The sequence below is a fragment of the Jaminaea rosea genome, assembly GCF_003144245.1.
Source record: "Jaminaea rosea strain MCA 5214 unplaced genomic scaffold BDZ90scaffold_10, whole genome shotgun sequence".
Lineage (NCBI taxonomy): Eukaryota > Fungi > Basidiomycota > Exobasidiomycetes > Microstromatales > Jaminaea > Jaminaea rosea.
The window spans coordinates 512,820-530,473 of NW_020289984.1; the positions used below are offsets into that span (position 1 = coordinate 512,820).

Sequence of the window (17,654 nt, forward strand, 5' to 3'; positions counted from 1 at the left end):
ATGATCGCTAGCCCTCGAGGCGTGGCACCACGAGGCGGGTCGTCAACCCTTGCCTCGAGCTCGACGCCATCAGAGCTAGCGGAGATGAACAACAAGGTCATGGCATATTAGAGAAGTGGGACGAGGGCGGAACCCGTGCAGGCCAATCAACACCACGGCTCGCCGGGCACGACGCGATCGCAAGGTGGGCCACCGCAGAACGTCGTTCAGGGCCGAATTGACCTTACAAATCCGGCTTGCAGCTCGACTTTGCCGTAAGCTCAGCCTTACGGAAAGGTGCCACAGACGGTATCATTCGCTTCTCTCAATTCGTATGGTCACATTCGCAGATCCCAGCCACCCTGGAAGGTCAACAAGATGAATCTATCGCTTTGGGTCAAGGGCAATTTTGAATGGCACGCACCACCGTCGTCGTCTGCTCACACACGAGCTCTCGGCCTGTCGAGCGCCCGATCATCACCTGCACCAACAAGCCACCTGTCCGAACGGCTGTGTTTGGCGGCATTTGCGAGGTTAGCGGAAGCTCGGTAGCCAACTCGTAGAGGTCGGACTCGACTCACGCCCTCCGATGGTTGGCCTGCCAGACATATCATGTTCGGCGTTGACGTGCAAGTGCGATCGAAAGCGTCAACGGTGCAGGACGCGTAGCGACCGCGACAAAGCCCGGTGATAGTGCTGCGGATCTCGCCGTGAAGGAGGACGAACACGGTCACTGCGGGCAAGAGCGAGGGGCAGACATTCGGTCAATCATTCGCTCGCCTCAAGGCCTACTCTCAATGTGGTCTCAGCGAGACTCTTACGGGTGTGACCACCGCCAATCTGGACGTAGGGCGCGCGACGTAGAGGGCAACGAGGACACCGTGCCCCTTCCATGTCCTTTGCGACCGCGCAAGCCGACTTGCCTTCCCCACAGTCGCTGAGAATCTCACCCTGGCGTGTTTCGAGGTGCGTGCTCAGCGTCTCATTGAAGAGAGCAGGTATATCGTTGGGGCCCACCGGGGCAGCTGCTGCAGTCAAGAGGAAGGAGAGAAGCAGAGTGAGGGTGGGGGTGAAGGGCAGATTCATGGCGATGGTGCTCGAGGAAGTGAGACAAGAGATGAATTACTCAAAGAGGGACGTCACTGCTTCCATCTGCTAACGTTCAGCCATGCAGCATACGGTCAGTGAGTTTCGGACCTCTCCCAGTCATCTCAAGGTATGCACGTCACGGTCAGAGCTTGGTCACGCCCGTCGGGAGTTGAGTGGTACAGAGATAAAATCCCTTCGCCGTCGACGAGCAGCAGAGCAGACGCTTGTGCCCTGTATAGCCGCTATCACTCTTTTGGTGGTACTGTGAAGGGGAGCAGCGACTGAAAACAATCTTCGCCATGCGATGAGGAAGAGGGAGGAGAGTCGGAAAAGGCGGTCCGTGCAGCCTCCACCTCCGGATCCCCGTAGACGAGGTCGTCAACCCTTCCCCACTTTCTCACTACACTCACACAGCTCGTCCTCAACATCCATTGGGGGAAGGAAGAGGCGATACCTCGCATTGGTGGAAATGACTCTCATCTCCAGTCTGCCCCGAGCGCCCCTCGCTGTCGCTGCTGTCTCGCGACGATGCTACTCAACCTCCCGCTCTCCCCTCCCGCTCGCCTTTCTCGACTATGGTGATGCTTCCTCTCCCTCTCCCTCTCCGTCACAAGGCGTCACGCTCCTCACCCTCAACCGTCCTGAAGCAAAGAATGCCATTAACAGCCAAATGCTCGACGAGCTTCACACCGCCGTCGAGAGCCTGCAACACGATGGCCACACACGCACACTGATCATCAACTCCATGGTGGCCGGCGCCTTCTGCTCTGGAGCAGATCTGAAGGAGAGGCATAGCATGAGCAAGCAGAACTTTCATAAATGGCATGCTAAGCTGGGACATACGTTCAGGGGCTTGGCCAATCTGCCGTTTCCTGTCATTGCAGCTATGGATGGCTTGGCGCTAGGCGGGGGACTGGAATTGGCCTTGACTGCGGACTTTCGAGTCGCTGGACCGCTCACTACGAAGCTAGGATTGCCAGAGACTAGGCATGCGTGAGTAGTGTGAAGGATATGAAGAAGGACGAGCAGAGTGGCTCTCATGCTCACTGCCACCCCTCGCTCGCTCAGCATCATCCCGGGAGCAGGCGGGACACAGCTTCTGTCACGGCTCATCGGCCCCTCAAGGGCCAAGTACCTCATCTTTTCGGGCCGGATCTTTGATCGCGAGTATGCATACCAGCACGGCATCATTGACGAGCTCGCAGACGATGGTCCAGAGGAGGGGGAGGGCCATGCGCATGGTAATGAAGGTGAGTGGGAGTGGAAGCGAGTGTAGAGATCGGCTCGGAGTGAGCTCTGACACTTCTTCCTTGCCTCACTCAGCCGGGCTTCGCTTGGCACGCAAGATGGCACAGCAGATCGGACAAGGAGGTGAGCGAGCGATGCTGGACATCGTTGATGGGAGCCGCTGCATGCTAACTTCTTCGCCTCCTCCCTTCCATCCCGCCTTCGCTAGGTCCTCTCGCTCTCCGAGCGGCCAAGGCAGCCATCAACAAGGGTCTCGATATGGATGTCAATACGGCCATGGAGTGGGAAAAGGCCTGCTACAAGACGCTCTTCGATACCAAGGACCGGGAGGAGGGCTTGCTCGCCTTCAAGGAGAAGCGCAAGCCCGAGTACAGAGGGCAATGAGAGGGTGAGGAGGCGAGAGATTGCTGCTACTGCGGAGCGCATTCTATATGGCTCTCGACTTCCCTTTCTCTGCTCAATAAAATCATCGATGCTGGGCTGGACTGGACTGGACTGAATCGGAGAGTGGTGTGGTGGAGCAGAGCAATATTGACGGGAGCCGCGTTCGTCTCTGTCCGTCGTCGGTCGTCCGCACGCGTTTTGCAGCTTGGCATCCTCCCCATCTCATCTTCATCTACTTCGTCCATGCCCACCTAGCTTATCACGATGATCCAGCTGCGGATCGAATAGCTTCACTACCACCTCTGCTCCACGCGCAGGACGCATACACGCTTCCATCCTCCGGTCTTGGCCCTCGTCACTGTCATCGTCCTGCTTCTGCGCCTGCGCTCTCATACTCCACCTTTGCCATCCATTTAGTCAAACGCTCACGGACAGTGGGCTTTCCATAGCATACAGTAGCTTCACCGGCACCTTCGAACAGCCATGACGTCGCTCACTACTTTATTCAACGTCGGGCCAGAAGAGTACGTCGAGTTCAACGAGTCACTAGGCAGCAAAGCCTTCCTAGAGCACGTCTGGGATCAAGAGACTACGCCGCTCAAGCAAGGAGGTGAGCAGAAAGGCGTGGCCCCCATGTCGCCCTTTGAATCGTCCCACTGACCTACTCCTTGTCCCCTCTTGGATCCTAGAAACCGCCGACTCTCGTCTCCGCAGCGCCGGAGCCCGTCTCTCGTCCACCACACCACCTAGCATCGAGTTCCCCACAATCCACCGCGTCAAAGGCCAAGGAAACTCGTATCGCTTCACCGGCCGGTGGATAGCGTGGGAAGAGCTACATCGACGTCACCCCATGGCGGTGTCTTCCCCGCCCGACGTGGAAGCTTTTCAGCGGCGAGGAGCCAAAGTGGGGGAAGGGGAGAGGCTTGGCGCAGGGGAGTGGTTGGGAGAAGAGAGCTTGAGTGCCGCAGCGAGGAGGAGAGGGGGAGGAATAGAGAAGAAGGAGACGAGAGAAAATGACGGATGGATAGGGAGGGGAAGTAGCCAGAGCAGGTATGCGCCCAAGCCTGCGGGCGCAGCTTCAGCGGCCGCACCGCCTGCGCCGCTTCCTGCTGCTACGCCGCTCCTCCAAAGCAATGGCTTTGCAACCTCCTCCTCAGCATCACCAGCTCCTCGCTCCACGTCCCTCTTGGATCGCTTCACTTCGCCCGGCGAGGACGAGCAGCAGCGCCGCCAAGGGCCAGCGCCAGCTGCTCCAGCTGCCCCCTTCCCGAACTCTCCCAAGACACCAGCTCGCAACAGGCCACCCCAGCTAGACCTCAACTCCACTCCTGTCCACATGAGGCCGTTCAGCCTCCCGCTCGTTTCCCCTTCGACGACGAGGACGCCGCTCAGCGCTACAGCCCCTCTGCCGGAGACGCCGCTGAAGCACGGGACGAACCTGCCCTCCACCAATGCTCCGAACGCAGCAGCACCAGCAGTAGCCCCGAGTGCTTCCGGCTCAACAGCCCGCCAAGCACTCTCTGAGCGCCGTCATAGACCGCATGTCCCACCCATCTCACCAGCAGCGCACGAAGAAGCCACTCGTGGCTTGGGGCTCGGCCTGGGGCTCACTCCCACCCGCCCTACGGCTTTCGCGGCTGGGGGACCCCTGTCACCTGTAAACACGAGACGGGTCGAGCTACCCACTATCCCCGCTTCTGAAGCGGGTCGCGATGATACTGATGAGGAGGGCGAGGGTGAGGCGACGTACAAGGCGGGAGAGGGACTTGGAGGAGCTTCTCACGAGACGGTCGGCGTTGGCGCTGGCGGGAGAGACGAAGCGGTTGATCAAATCGAGTCGATGCTCCTGCGACTACGTACGGCGAAGACTGGGTTGAAGACCGCGGGAAGCTCTGCTAGTCGATGGGCTACCCCGCCCGCGCAGAAGGCTGCACTTTTGCCGGCTGAGTCAGAGCCCGCAGCGCCTCGTTCACGAGCTGCTGCGCATCAGCCAGACCCCGAAAGCGAGGACGAGGGCGAGTCGACGCCTGTGGTGGCAAAGGTCAGCGGGGATGACCAGCAGAAAGGCTGGGATCTACTCTCCCGGCTCGGACCCGCAGCTCCCTCCTCCTCAACCTCCGAGGCCATCCTCTCGCCGCCGCTTCTAGATCTGAACGGGCAGCCGACTAGCTCAGCTGCAGGAGGAAAGGAGGGGAAGCCCACGACGAAAAGAGAAAAGCAGGGGAGAAAGGTGTCCGGCAAAGGATTGGGTCTGAACCCACCAGCAGCGCCGGAGTCACTCCCACCGCCCACTCCACGTCTTGATGGTGACGAGGGGGCTTTTGGAGACAAGCTCATCGAGAAGGATGTCGCTTCGTCACCGCCACTGCCGACTGCGCCGCGTGCTATGAGGCAAAAGGACGAGGACCCAGAACCGGTGGCGGCCCCGCCTGCTGGAGAGGAGCGAATGAAAGCAGAAGAGGTCGAGACGCCCAAGGCGGAGGAGCCCAGCGCTTCCGCTCCCCTGCGACCCGCTGCGCCGCCTTCTTCTCCGCCCAGGGATCGCGCCGAAGAGCCGGGGACTCCCACCACACCAGCACCAGCTCCGGCCTCCTCAAGTCCTCCTCCCTCTACGCCCACCATCCCGCAGTCTCCAACAGCCCACGGCAGCCTAGCCAGTCCCCTCTCACCGTCCACCTCCTTTTCCTCCTCCCAGCACTTCGACTGGGCAGCAGACGAGGACGACGACGAGGACGCTCTGCCTGATCTGACCGACTGGGGTGTCGAGCTTCCGACCAGTGGGAGCGCACCCAGCATCAGTACGACTGGGCCATCCTCAGAGGTCAACGAGGAGACAAAGCCAGCACAATCGGTGCAGCGTGAGCTCCTTCCTGCGAAGCATGCGCCTACGAAGGGTGGCCGTGGAGGAGGCAAGACAGGAGGCGGCGTGAGCAATGGCGCCTCAACGTCAGCGGCAAGCAACCCGGCATACGCAGCCTGGCGCCGTGGAGACAGAGCATCTTCTGTGCCTCTCTCCTCGTCTTCTCAGAAGGCTCCGACGCGAGAGCTCTTCCCCTCCACCACGTCCTCGGCCACATCACCACACCCTTCTCAGCTGCAAGCAAGCAGAGCAGACGGGGACTGGAAAGCTGCTCGTGTCGCTACACTGGCCGCGGAGGAGAAGCGCGAGCCCAAGAATGGTAAGGTCAAGACGGCCAGAGCGACGCCGTCTTCTGTGGCAGCCAATGCGGCGATTGCTGCTGCTACCACGCAGGGGGGCGGCGTAAAGAAGAAGGCCTCAAAGAAGACGCTGAAGGGAGGAGCTACGGAGGGAGTTGCACCTGGCACTCCGGCCATGCCTTCCTCGACGACATCGGCACCACAGCCGCAGGGCATGCGGATCGCCGGTATCGCGAATAGCGGCAGGTCCGTCTCCTCGGCAGCTTCTTCGGCTTCGAAGCAGCACGCCCCTTCTGCACCAGCAGCACGAGCTAGTGTTGTCACGCCTGCTTCACCGCCCAAGGGTCCTCGAGCGGACAGGGACAAGGGCAAAGTTGCTGTCGGTGGTAGTTCGGGTGGGAAGAAGGGGAGTCGTAAGTAGTGAAAACAAGGCGGCGTGGAAAGAGCAATTGAATGCCAGGAAGCGTAGCAGGGACCCTTTGTACATTTGTTCAATGCATTTTCGATCGTTAACAGCACACTGCAGCAGCCACAAAGCGGCGAGATCGTCCTATTGCTTGAGTCAGGAGATCAGAAGAGGGGAGAAGAAAAAAGCCTGCCGATCCGAGGTAACCCCATAACAATGTCGTTCAGTCTAGTCCAGGCCAAGCGCAGAGTAGGCCCTGAATGCCCACATCGTGACGCTGCGCAGCCCGCCAGCCCTCGCCGTCGAGTGCTTTGCTTCGCCTCCTTCATTCGCCCCCTCATGCTCTCTTGCCTGCTAACATGACTTCGTTGCCGCTGATCCCCATTAAGTGCTTTTGCTTCTCTTTCCTTTGGCCTCGGTACCTCACTCCACGTCCCTGTGATGTCAGAGTCAAGAGGAGAGACGACGTCAGTCCCTCGCTCACGCGCAAAGTGACCGCGGCCCTCCTAATCGCCCCACGCAGACTCTTCCGGTTGCCCCTGAGGCTCCTCAATTGTGGCCGCACGTAGCGGCTCCAGCCCGCATCCCCACCAATCGCGCACGTACCGCCATCGTCTCCCTGTTCTCTATGGCCCTTTCCCATGATACATCATTCAACCAGCTCATACCCACGCAATCAGTGCCACAATCATCCTGTAGTCGCAGAGAGGGGAATGTTGCCAGACAACATGTCAGCTCTCTGGCTTCACCTCTGCTTCTCTACCTGGCGTTCGTACTCACTTGTAGAGATAAAGGAAGAAGCTCAACAAGAAGATGGCCAGCTTGATGAAAGCCTGCTTCTTATGACTGTTCAACGTCCGGAATATCTCTGTTGCATCGAGTAGGTGGTTTTTGTCCATCACTCTGCGAGGGGGAGTGAAGGAGCGCGGCGACGAAGATGGAGTGGGGAGGGAGGGAGTCAGTATGGTGAGCGAGGAAGGTGAGGGGTTAGGTAGGGCCTGCTTACTTTTTCGCATTCCATGCTACCAGTGGCACGTTCAGCAGGAAGACCAGCCATTGCCCGCTGAGGAGGAAGAGTAGGGTGAGGGAAGCGTGGACGATCATTTCAGGGAGGATGAACTGCGCGAGTGAGAGCGAGCGAGCGGATCACAGGGCGGGTGAGCGAATGAGCGATGAGGCAGTACCGAGGGGCAGGAACAGAGGCTGAACGCACCTGGTTGAGCTTGTTGCAGAGGTCGATCGGGTTGATGTAGTCGCATTCGAGGTCGGAGAACATGATGATCTGTGGGCGCGGGGACGAGGCAAGGAGATGTCAGCTTGGGCTGCGCTATGAGGATGCCTCCCCTGTTGCATTGTCATGGACACGCACGTAGAAGACCATGGTGAAGAGTAGCGCTGCTGCGATGAGCACCGCGAGGAGGTATAGCCATCCTGCCGATTGCGAAGGGAAAGACGGGGCGACGCATTGAGCTCAGATCGCGAATCGTACATGGAATGTGCTGCGCCTGTGCCTGGTTGGTACACTTACCTTCTCCCGGCATCTTGGCTGATGATCCTTTGTTGCTTTGCTTGTTCTGTGCTTGTAGGGTATTGTACTAAGGAGCAGTGTGCGTATATGCTGGTGTTCTGTTAGCGCGCCAGCCGTAGGGTATTGGGAATGGGAAGGATCGAGGGCGGTTGGGTGGTAATCGCTTGCCCTTTGGTGGAGTCTGAGCGAGCGAGCGGACGGGGCGCTCAGTCCGACGAGGCCATCGCGCGTCCGAGGTGTGAGGGAGAGTGAGAGGGCGGGCAGAGAAGAGAGGCTGCTGGCTCAGATGCCACGAGGCGTCGTCGTCGTCGTCGTCGACAGTCCCTGGCCCCCCGGCCAAGCCCGCCCGCCCCGACCGTTGACGGTCTCGTCTCGCATTGGCATCGCATCGCATCCTTCTCACCGCTACTACACACCCCTCATCACCACCACTCCTTCCGCAATGGCAGCTCGCTTTGTTCCCCGTGTTTTCCAGCAGGCTACTCGCGGCTACGCTTCGCAAGCCGCTGCCGTCCGTCCCCCCATTCTCCTCAACGGTCTGCCCGGTGAGCGCGGCCACGATCCTTCCTCCAACGACCCCTCTTCCCTTTCCCTCGTACTGACCATCATTTGTCCCTTGCACCCTCGGCGCGCGCAGGCAAGTACGCCTCATCTGCTTACGTCGCCGCCCTGACCAAGTCGGACAAGACTCTTCAGGCAGTCGAGCGTGACCTGCAGGCCGTCGCTCACGCCCTCAGCTCGGGCAAGGACGCACAGAAGCTCCAGACCTTCATTGCCAACCCCACCCTTTCCAACAAGGACAAGGTGCGTTGGCGCACGTCAAACGAGTCGTTATTTCCCAACTTATACTGACCATCCTTTCACCCACACCCTCGCCAGGTCTCCGGCCTCGAACAACTCATCGGCTCCAAGTCGGACGAGGTCACCCGCAACCTCTTCTCCGTCCTCGCAGAGAACGGCCGTCTCCAGGACTCGGAGCGTGTAGTCGAGGAGTTTGCCCGCCTCATGGCTGCTCACCGTGGAGAGGTCGAGGTGATCATCACCTCTGCTACTCCCCTGGACAAGGCGCACACCCAGCGCCTTGAGTCTGCTCTGAGCGAGAGCGCAGTTGCTAAGGAGGGAGGAGGACAGAAGATCAAGTTCACGCACAAGGTCAACCCAGCCATTCAGGGTGGTCTGACCGTCGACTTTGCTGGAAAGTCGGTGGACTTGTCGGTTGCGAGCAAGGTGAGGAAGTTGAACCAGCTCCTCGAGGAGGGTATCTAAGCGTGCGGGAGGGTAGCATATAGGAGGGTAGCACGGAGGCGAGGCAGCTTCCTCTCGTAGGGTAGAGACCAACAGAATCAAAAGGACAAAGATTCACGCACACGCATCGCTACTACGCTTGAGCGGCACAAGATACGAACGATCGGGCAGAAACGTTTGGATTGCAAGGGCAGATCAGAGTAGGAAGACGTAAGGTAAAACAGAATGAGACGTGCTGGCCCAGAAGGGGTCCGGCGGCAATCTCCACGACGACGATGACCGTATCGAGCATCGTAGGACGTGCCCTCAGTTGGGTGCCAGACCATCGGTGTGGAGCCAGGTCGGACATCGTTAGGTGACAACGTCGATGTCCAGAGGCTTAAGCAAGCAGGCTCAGCAAGGGCGATGACTCGATTGTCGGCCTTGTACGATCGGGACTTTGAGCCTTGGCGTGGTGACAGTCGGGCTCAGGAGGAGGCGTGCATGCCGGCCCCTGGCTCTAGACAAGAGGAGGCGCGTGACCTTGACGGAAGGTGACGCTGAGATCATTGACACAGCGGATAGGTGGTCGACGAGCGTATGATCGCTCACCCCTTGTTGGCCAGGTACTCGAGGGAAGTCTGAGGAGGCGAGTATTCCTTGACGCGCTTCCAAGCTGCAGAGAGGTTGGATCGCACGCTCGAGCGAGAAGAGCTTGAAGAGCCAGATACGGAAGATGAGCTGGACGAGGTGCGATTGGGCTTGGTCTTTTCCTTGCCCTTGTCCTTCGCTTTGGCCTCGAAGTTGGGCAAGACAGGGCACATCATGCTCGTTCCCATGCCGTACTTGCCCATCGAAGCCTGGAGAGCAGCGTCGTCTGGGTCGACTTCTCGGTTCTGAGACTTGGAGTTGGCCTTGGGCGTGGTATTGCCCTTCTTCTGCTTGTCCTTGTGCGCATCCTCAAAGTCGGGCACCTTGGGGCACATCATCGTGGTGCCCATGCCGTACTTGCCCATCAGATCTTGAAGGACAGCATCATCGTTGTCATTGTCGTCGCGGCGCTCCACTTTGCCTGTGCTCGCCGTGGCATCATCGTAAGAAGGCGGGGAGACACTGAGCGCCTTGCGCGTCTCGGTCGGGTTCTTCTTGGGCGGCGAGGATGAAAGAGTCCAAGAGGTCCTTGAGCTGGAAGTAGTGTATCGACCAGTCTCGTTCGAGGGCCGAAGCTGTTGCGCGAGGTCTGCGCGTGGGTCGAATGTCATGGGCCCGTCTCCGGTCCGCATGCTGGGTGAGGCGCTGGTAGCGCTTGTTGAGCTGGAGAGTTGAGGAGATGTTGACATGTGTGCAGGAATGATTGTGTGCAGGGGTGATCAATACGTAGAGATGGCTGCTCATAGACGAGGGCCGCCTTATGAAGCCGGACATCGGATCCTCCTTGACATCAGCATTGACTCCCACGTTGACTCGTTCTCGCAATCGAATCTTCGTTGCGCTCAGTTCCTCAGTCAGTTCTGGCACGATCAGAATCCGATATGCTAAATTGAGAGCATGGCCCACTCACCGCACTAGCTTTGTTGCCCCGCGGGTGTCCTACGACCGCAAGTCACAGTCACCGCGAAGTCACGACCGAGCTCTCTTCGCTCATACGGTCCGTGGCTCCCGTTCTTCACATCCGACCCCTCGCCCTTCTACGCCGCAACCCTGAACCTGACTCTTGATGTTCGCAGGTCCGGCCGAAGGGCGTTTCGATCCTCTTCATTCTACTAGCGAGTGCACAAGCCACTCGACATTGCCTGGTTCCTGAATTGGCCTTCTGCGGAGCCATAGACGGACTGCCCTCAATGTGGTTGGCTCGCGTCCCGCCCTTGCCGTGCCGTGCTGAGCAGACCAGACGAGCCGGCTGTGCATTTCAAGGGCCGCTCGCGGGGGACCTTGTTTCCGGCCTGTTCAAAGTCTATCTGGCAATACGCGACCCCACCTCAGCTCAGCAAGCGTGACTCGACTGAGCGTCATGCTACCAGGGCAACACGCGCTCGTCAAGCAACCCGTGGGATGCTATGCTCAGCACAACTTCGCGCGGTATGCTCGGCAGCAGGTTGCGGGCGCCTGCTCCCACTCGCATCCGACGATGGGATAGCGTGTGAACAGCTGAGCGTATCGGTATTAAGGTGAGGATAGATCCGTCACCGATGGACACTGAGCCGAGATATCATTGAGCATCACGTAACACCATATCATGGCATGATCCGCTCAACAGCCTCACGTGAGTAATCCATGACGAGGGTCCAGATGACCAGAATGAGCCGATGACAGTGTACTTGCGGGACATGAATCAAGGGTCGAGCAACCGATGGACCATGCCGAAACATCGCGCCCCGTGCCCGCTGAGCTGAGTATCGGGTGAGCTGGACTCAGATCAGTAGTTCCCACGGGGCCGCGAGCAACCCTCTGTGATCGAATGACACCCTCCTCCAGGGATTGCGATGCTAACAGTCCACATCCGGGGTCAATGTGAGACCGTTCACAGTGCTTGCCTGGCCGCCATGCTCTCAGTGCTTGCCGCCAGTCTTTGCCAAGGGCGACAATGAGACGAGCGAATTTGGCTTTGTGGTCACCACAGCAAGAAGCGATGTGATCCACTACGATCGCCGCCGCCGGAAAGATCTCCCCATGCAATCGCTCCGGCGATGAAAGTCAGAGGTTGGAGTGCGCACCATCTACCGACCAGTTCCCTTGTCTGCCCTCGACCATCAGCTCGTACCATTACCTGCTCATTCCATAAATTTGCCGTGGCAGCAAGCGTCGGCGTCTCAGATCTCTCTCTCTCTCAAACACCTGGCCAAGGACGATGCCTACGACGAGGCTTTTGGGTGCGCCCAGGCCTCAACGCTCGGTAGCCATTCTCGTCTGTCTGAAGCTGAAGCAGAGCAGAGACCGGCACGCCACGAAACGTCAGACCAGTCAGGCCTACTGCCTGGTTGTGTGTCCTCGCTGCCGCACTCTCCGCTGCATCGCCCAGACCCAATTTCAGAAGCCTTGGCTCCGCCTGCACGCCCGTCCGCCCGCCCGCACACACGCCGAGACCCTAGCACGTTTGGAACCCCGTCCCTCGCTCCGTGGCTCCGCCCGTCGCTGGGTCGCACCCTCGTCCCTCGTTCTTCTCACGAACTAGCTTTGCAGCGCAGGGCCCTTTAAAGGGACCCGGTCCCTGCCATCGATCCCCGCGTGAGGGCCCCGTAATACTACCACCTTTCGATCAGTCGGCTCACAATAGATCTCCACGAACATCTTCATCTCTTCTTTCTTCCCTACTCGCTACTCCAATAGCTGAGCCCAGCTTCGCCAACACCACCACCAACTGACGAGCTCGCGTACGGCGGCCTATCCCAACCTCACTTCCGCCACCGAAATATTCTATTCTTCTCCGTGCCGGTCCTGGCGATCTTCATCACGGCGACTACAGCAGCAGCTCCAGCGCCGAGAAAGGCTACACCACCGGCTCTTCTACCCTTGTCCGGCCCGTCAAAGTCGGCCACGACGACGGTGACCACCACAACGGCTCCGCAGTCACCGCTCTCGCCCACCAGCCCGGACTCCATGTTCCACGTAGGACAGTACGTCGTCTTTCAGCTTAGCGGTCTACGTGTCGAAGGGTTGATCTCTGATGTGAGTCGAGCCAAGCTTGATCCCAGACGAAGGAGGAAGGAGCGTCAGGCTGACCCTCCCCTTGCCTTCCGCCATCGCTAACAGATGATGCTTCAAGACCTCTACCACGTCGAGATACTCGGCACTGAGCGAACGATTACCGTACCCAGGCGTGATCTTACGGCGCTGAAGGGGCGCTACTAAGGGGTCAAAGTAGTAGGAACCAGCCATCATACTCAGCATCAACTTAGTCACGACACGTCATCATCGCCATCATCTTCGCTTCATGGGCCATCGTATTCACGCCGATCACGTCACCGCATTGCATCGCATCGTCAAGTCAGATCAACCAAGCCAAGCTACCGTCTTACCCATTCGCACCATTTTTCTCCTGTATTCCTATTGCATACCATACACGTAATTTAACAATCAATGTCTCACGGGATTTGGCTTGCTCTCTACCCCGTCGTGAATCCATATCGCCTGCTCGCGGCCGCAAAGGAGCAGCTGCGCTAGATAGGTCCATCATCGTCGCTGCGGTGGATCGACGACCGCTGAACCGTTCCTCCTGAACCAAGACGCCAAGTGGAGATAGGGCTCGATACGGATGGTTCGCCATCAGCAACGACGACGAGGCACTCACACTTCGACGAATGGCGGCCTATTGTGCGCTCTGTCGCCGTCCATAGCTCGACAGATGAGCAGGTCTTGATACCCCTGCCATTCGCATCTTACGCACGATGATCTCTCTGGGTGCGAGCATCTTCTTCTTTCTTCCCCGCATTGCATTCACTCCCATCATCGAGGCGAAACATGTCGTCTGTTCTTGGAAGGTCGGCATCTCTACGCCCGACAAGTACGGCTTTGAAAAGGCGAGTCACTCATGCCTACCTTCCTCGGCCATTCGTAGATCTCTGACTCCTCGGCCGTCCCCGAACGTATCTCGGCGGCAGTTCTGCACCGCCTCTGCTCTCATCAAAGAAGTGCAAGACAATACCACGGGGCTCAACAAGACGACGGCGACCTTCTCGTGCTCTGGGCCCTTCCAAAATAACGTGGTCACGCCTGCCTCATGGGGCTTGCTCCGGGAGAATGTCCTCGAGTTTGGTGAACAGTATACCGTTGTGGCTGTAGCATAGTATCGGATGAGCTCTCGCTGAAGGTGACTGCCCATTCGCGCTCGCGCGCTCAGCCACTCCCTGCGGCGATGGCGGCTGGTACGTGATGGCTCATGACTACTGTCCTGAGCGGAATTTCGCCATGTGCTTGGGCACGGTCAGTCGGCGACCAGCGGATCCTCAGTGCTGGTATCTCCATAGAAAGGACGATTGTGCGTGCTGCGCGTAGCGGCATACAGAGGAAGGAGGAGAAGGACCAGGATCGTAGACACACTGACCAGACCTCCCCTCACCCCATCGTGGGCCACCCAGGCGAATGGCCGGTCGAGTTCGACTTCGAGCACATGCCCCTGTGGGTCGATATCTGGTACCAGCCTGTGCAGGATGTAGGTCACACCGAAGCGCTGAGAGGCATACAAAATGCATGATGATTGCAAAGGTCAACCTCGCGCGCCAGAACGCTTACAGTAGAGGCAGCGATTGCCCCTCCCCTCGCCTTGGAGATCGCGGTGGTCTCACGGGAGGAGGGAAAAAGCTCACGGCCCCATCGGCCACCAGCGGGCTGCTTGACAGAGGCGGCGCGGTGTTGGCATCAAGGTCGAAGGCGAGGCGGGCAGGAGAGGGGTTGCGAGGCGTGGCGGGGGCGCTGTCTTCCTGCTGCGGACCGAGTGTGGGCGATGCTGACTCGAAAGCGGCATCCTCCTGAACCGGATCTTCATCCTCATCACCTTGCTCGGCAGCGACATTGGCTCGCTCCTCAACAGGGTCTTCATCTGAGTCTGGAGCGCCGATCACCTCGCCATCCCCCTCACTCTCGCCCTCACTCTCCGACGTATCAGCAGAGATGAACGACTCGCCAGCCTCCTCTGCAGGCTCTACCGAACCCTCAGCCTCAGCCTGATTATGTTCAAGCGTCGCGTCCCCACCACCGCTTACAGCCGACCCTCTGGACCACATGCTTCCAGACGAGTCAGAGGAGGGCAGCCCTGTAGCAACCTCACCGCTCCCATTCGTACCACCGCTGAGAGAGCTTCCGACACCTTGGCTCGAGTCATGGAAGCTCCAGCTGCTCGTACTGCTACGGTCAAGGGCGCGACGTAGTTGCGTCCCCGTGAAGATGACTGATCCGTCAGCTGAATTGGTCGTGCCGTACGTGATGGGATTGCTGCTGTTCGCACCGTCAGCGCTGCCCGACGTGGTGTTGACGGTGTAAGTGAGATCGCCCGTGATGGAGTTTGGTGCTCGTCGTACGCTTGGGCGAGCCAGTGGTGCTGCCTCTCCTGATACTGAGCCGTACTCCGTCATGGCGTCGTCGTCTTCTCCATCTTCCTCAGCTTCATCTCGCTGCTGAAGTGCCAATGACCGCAACGCCGGCTGAGAAGATGCCTTGCGCAGACTATGCTGTCGTTGCATTGCCGTAGGACGAAGTAGAGCTTCAGCCCCACCCCCTCCACCGTCCTGCGTCGGGTCGCTCGCGATGCTTGTTGCCTCATCCGCCTCTTCAGAAGAGGAAGCACCCTGCAGGTCGTCGTCCTCTTCCCAAGCCTTGATGCGACGCCGTCCCGACACTTGACTGTCCGAGGACTTCTCACCGTCCGCCTTGTTCTCTTCCCTGACTGGCTCCTCACCGGGAAAGCGCGGTCGCGCCGCTATTCCCTCGTGAAGGACATAGTCCACCAATCCCTTTCCCGGTCTCGCCCCACCATGGAAAAGAGCAAAGTGCTTCCCCGTATCAGATGCGACTATGACGCGACCCTTGTCGTGGTCACGCGTGGCGAGACAGTACGTGCATATGAGCAGAGGATCCAGCACCGCGTGCAGGGTGGGGATGAGGGTGCCTCGCGATCCTACTCCGTCTTGGGAGTCAGGGTCGGGACGCCACTGCTGCGTCTCCTCGAGGGCGATGATGCCCACGAAGACGGAGGAGGCGTGGCGGAAGATGGCTTGGGCTTCTTCTGTCGTGAAAGTCGCTGTGGTCGGACTAGGCGAGTGAGGTTGCTTTGCAGAGGATGGAGGGGATGGCGAGGCAGAGGCGCTACCATTACGCCCATCAGGAGCAGCAGGAGCCGAATCGGCACTGAAGCTCTCGCCCATCTCTGGGCTTGTCAACGCAGTCTTGTCTAGCTCGTCCACGAGCTGCGGTGGAGCACTCTTCCTGGGCGGTTCCTGACCCTTCTCTTCATTAGCCGTGAGAGGCAAAGGGGGCGGTGCTAGCTTGGGTGGGGTCTTCTGCGGCGGCAGTGCTGCGGCCGAGGCAGCAGAGCGCGCAAGAAGTGGCATGCTCTTCTTCGCCAGACGGTGCATGGCTTTGCGCAATGCCTTGCTCTTGAAGAGGCGCTGCCTTGCCGCAAAGGAGGGCGTTGAGGGGCGGGCCGAAGACTCATCGAAGTCAATGCCAAAAGCCGAGCCTGATGCTACATCGTTGTCTCCCTGCCGAGAGGTTGGGCTCTTCTTTGGCTTCTTCTCCTGATTGACAGCGTCCAGATCCTTGAGTGCTTCCTTTGGCAGAGCATTCGCTATCCTTGCGAGCATGTCAAAGTCGACCTGCTTTGCCCTGAATTCACCTGCCTCCTTTACTCCGTGACATCTTGCTGATCGCTCAACGAGGGTAACCTGCAGCTCCTCCGGCACCTTGCGTACGACATCTGCCAGGCAGGTAGAGCAGAGTAGCTCTGACGTCCAGGTCCAGACCCACAGGCCGAAGCCGGGCGTCACGTTGGCACCGGCCGGTGGACAGCGATCACACTTTCGCTGGATTGACTTGGCGAGGAGGAGCTTCAGATCGCCCAGATTGCGGTCCCGTACTTCGCGAAGAGGGTCGGCACTGCACTCCAGTGAAAGACCGGCTTTGTCCAACAGCTCGTGACGCTGGTGCTGGTGCTGCTGATTCGGCTTCGACTTGGACAAAGAGGCGACGGAGTCGACCGAGCTGGAGGGCGGAAGCGTCATATGTGTGCGAAGTGGGGATGACGTCTTCACCGAGGACTTGGACTTGATCGAGGCGCGATCCGAGGAAACATTGGCGGAGGTGGAGCGACGATGGTTCGGCGTCTGCTGCTGAGCAGCGCTGGGCGGCTCGACGAGACCCATGGCGATTGCATCGGCGTCTACTGGCGTGCCCCACAGGTCGTCCTCGTCCTCGCTATCCTCGTAAGTACCATCGGTTGCTCCTTGTCCGTGGCCACGCGATGTTGCGGCGTCAGAGTCGAAGCTGCCCGCGACAGTCTTTGGGCGTCGCACGCTAAGGCTCCATCCTGCGGCGAGGGAGGTGCGGCGGCTGAGATTTGGATGGGCGCTGGAGGCGAGCAGCGTGGGGCTCGAGGGTTGTTTGACCGTAGCATCGCCTTTCAGATAAGTGGGCTCCCATTCGGCGGAGTAGGGGCGAGGCGTCGTGGCTTCCGTTGGCGTAGCCGCCGCTGAGCTTTCCGTGTCGCTGGGTTCAGAGGGGGAGCCAATGGACTCGATCGTTGAGAGCACCGGCGTGCCCTGCGCTGCGAGGCGGAGGCGGTTGGGCACGACGGGGCCTGCCAACGAGACCATGCTGGGGGAGATGAGGTGAGGGGGGCAAAGAGAAGATCAGATGACGAGCAGGTGATAGAGGGAGGAGATTAGCTGATAACACGTCTCTCGCCGCCATCTCGACCGCACTCTTGTATGATTGCCGCAATGTCGGGGGCCTCATCACGCCGGTTGGGCCCTGTTGGAATGAGCTCTCAGAAGATGTTCAGGCTCGCGTACTAGGAGATGAGCCATGGGAACAGGGGGCTTGAGCGCGTGGGCGTACCGCGAGGGAGATGAAGCAAAGATCCTCGGTACGCTAAGAGCGCTCGGACCTCGTGGTGTCACTATCGTCATCGCGGTGTACGCAGGGAGG

At 59.3% G+C, this 17,654-nt stretch overlaps 9 protein-coding genes across 9 annotated transcripts; 4 read left to right on the plus strand and 5 right to left on the minus strand.

Annotated features, from left to right (window-relative positions):
- Positions 1-315: 315 nt before the first annotated feature.
- On the minus strand, positions 316-1,387 carry BDZ90DRAFT_233204 (hypothetical protein). Its single transcript, XM_025506552.1, has 2 exons — positions 801-1,387; positions 316-712 (listed from the first exon to the last, which is right to left on the minus strand). Exons 1-2 carry the CDS (start codon positions 1,063-1,065, stop codon positions 420-422), a joined length of 558 nt encoding a protein of 185 aa, XP_025361209.1. The 5' UTR covers positions 1,066-1,387; the 3' UTR covers positions 316-419.
- Positions 1,388-1,537: 150 nt separating this feature from the next.
- Positions 1,538-2,700, plus strand: BDZ90DRAFT_246661 (ClpP/crotonase; the record flags this gene model as incomplete). Its single annotated transcript, XM_025507568.1, has 4 exons — positions 1,538-2,061; positions 2,137-2,318; positions 2,392-2,439; positions 2,525-2,700. The coding sequence occupies 4 exons, from the start codon at positions 1,538-1,540 to the stop codon at positions 2,698-2,700; spliced, it is 930 nt and encodes a 309-aa protein (XP_025361210.1).
- A 483-nt stretch (positions 2,701-3,183) lies between these two features.
- On the plus strand, positions 3,184-6,280 carry BDZ90DRAFT_227765 (hypothetical protein; the record flags this gene model as incomplete). The annotated part of the gene is made up of 2 exons (XM_025504775.1): positions 3,184-3,310; positions 3,390-6,280. 2 exons carry the CDS (start codon positions 3,184-3,186, stop codon positions 6,278-6,280), a joined length of 3,018 nt encoding a protein of 1,005 aa, XP_025361211.1.
- Positions 6,281-6,562: 282 nt separating this feature from the next.
- On the minus strand, positions 6,563-7,902 carry BDZ90DRAFT_233206 (hypothetical protein). The gene is made up of 6 exons (XM_025506553.1): positions 7,794-7,902; positions 7,635-7,696; positions 7,479-7,547; positions 7,272-7,384; positions 7,046-7,168; positions 6,563-6,958 (listed from the first exon to the last, which is right to left on the minus strand). The coding sequence occupies exons 1-6, from the start codon at positions 7,804-7,806 to the stop codon at positions 6,928-6,930; spliced, it is 411 nt and encodes a 136-aa protein (XP_025361212.1). The 5' UTR covers positions 7,807-7,902; the 3' UTR covers positions 6,563-6,927.
- Positions 7,903-8,235: 333 nt separating this feature from the next.
- Positions 8,236-9,059, plus strand: BDZ90DRAFT_221877 (F1 complex, OSCP/delta subunit of ATPase; the record flags this gene model as incomplete). The annotated part of the gene is made up of 3 exons (XM_025504501.1): positions 8,236-8,338; positions 8,431-8,597; positions 8,673-9,059. 3 exons carry the CDS (start codon positions 8,236-8,238, stop codon positions 9,057-9,059), a joined length of 657 nt encoding a protein of 218 aa, XP_025361213.1.
- A 566-nt stretch (positions 9,060-9,625) lies between these two features.
- On the minus strand, positions 9,626-10,357 carry BDZ90DRAFT_261407 (hypothetical protein; the record flags this gene model as incomplete). The annotated part of the gene is made up of 1 exon (XM_025508371.1): positions 9,626-10,357. One exon carries the CDS (start codon positions 10,355-10,357, stop codon positions 9,626-9,628), a length of 732 nt encoding a protein of 243 aa, XP_025361214.1.
- Positions 10,358-12,290: 1,933 nt separating this feature from the next.
- BDZ90DRAFT_233211 (hypothetical protein) lies at positions 12,291-12,883 on the minus strand. Its single transcript, XM_025506554.1, has 2 exons — positions 12,768-12,883; positions 12,291-12,683 (listed from the first exon to the last, which is right to left on the minus strand). Exon 2 carries the CDS (start codon positions 12,614-12,616, stop codon positions 12,410-12,412), a length of 207 nt encoding a protein of 68 aa, XP_025361215.1. The 5' UTR covers positions 12,617-12,683; positions 12,768-12,883; the 3' UTR covers positions 12,291-12,409.
- Positions 12,884-13,095: 212 nt separating this feature from the next.
- BDZ90DRAFT_233212 (hypothetical protein) lies at positions 13,096-13,991 on the plus strand. Its single transcript, XM_025506555.1, has one exon. The coding sequence runs from the start codon at positions 13,403-13,405 to the stop codon at positions 13,799-13,801; it is 399 nt and encodes a 132-aa protein (XP_025361216.1). The 5' UTR covers positions 13,096-13,402; the 3' UTR covers positions 13,802-13,991.
- A 198-nt stretch (positions 13,992-14,189) lies between these two features.
- On the minus strand, positions 14,190-17,627 carry BDZ90DRAFT_233214 (hypothetical protein). The gene has a single exon (XM_025506556.1). The coding sequence runs from the start codon at positions 17,318-17,320 to the stop codon at positions 14,243-14,245; it is 3,078 nt and encodes a 1,025-aa protein (XP_025361217.1). The 5' UTR covers positions 17,321-17,627; the 3' UTR covers positions 14,190-14,242.
- Positions 17,628-17,654: the final 27 nt, after the last annotated feature.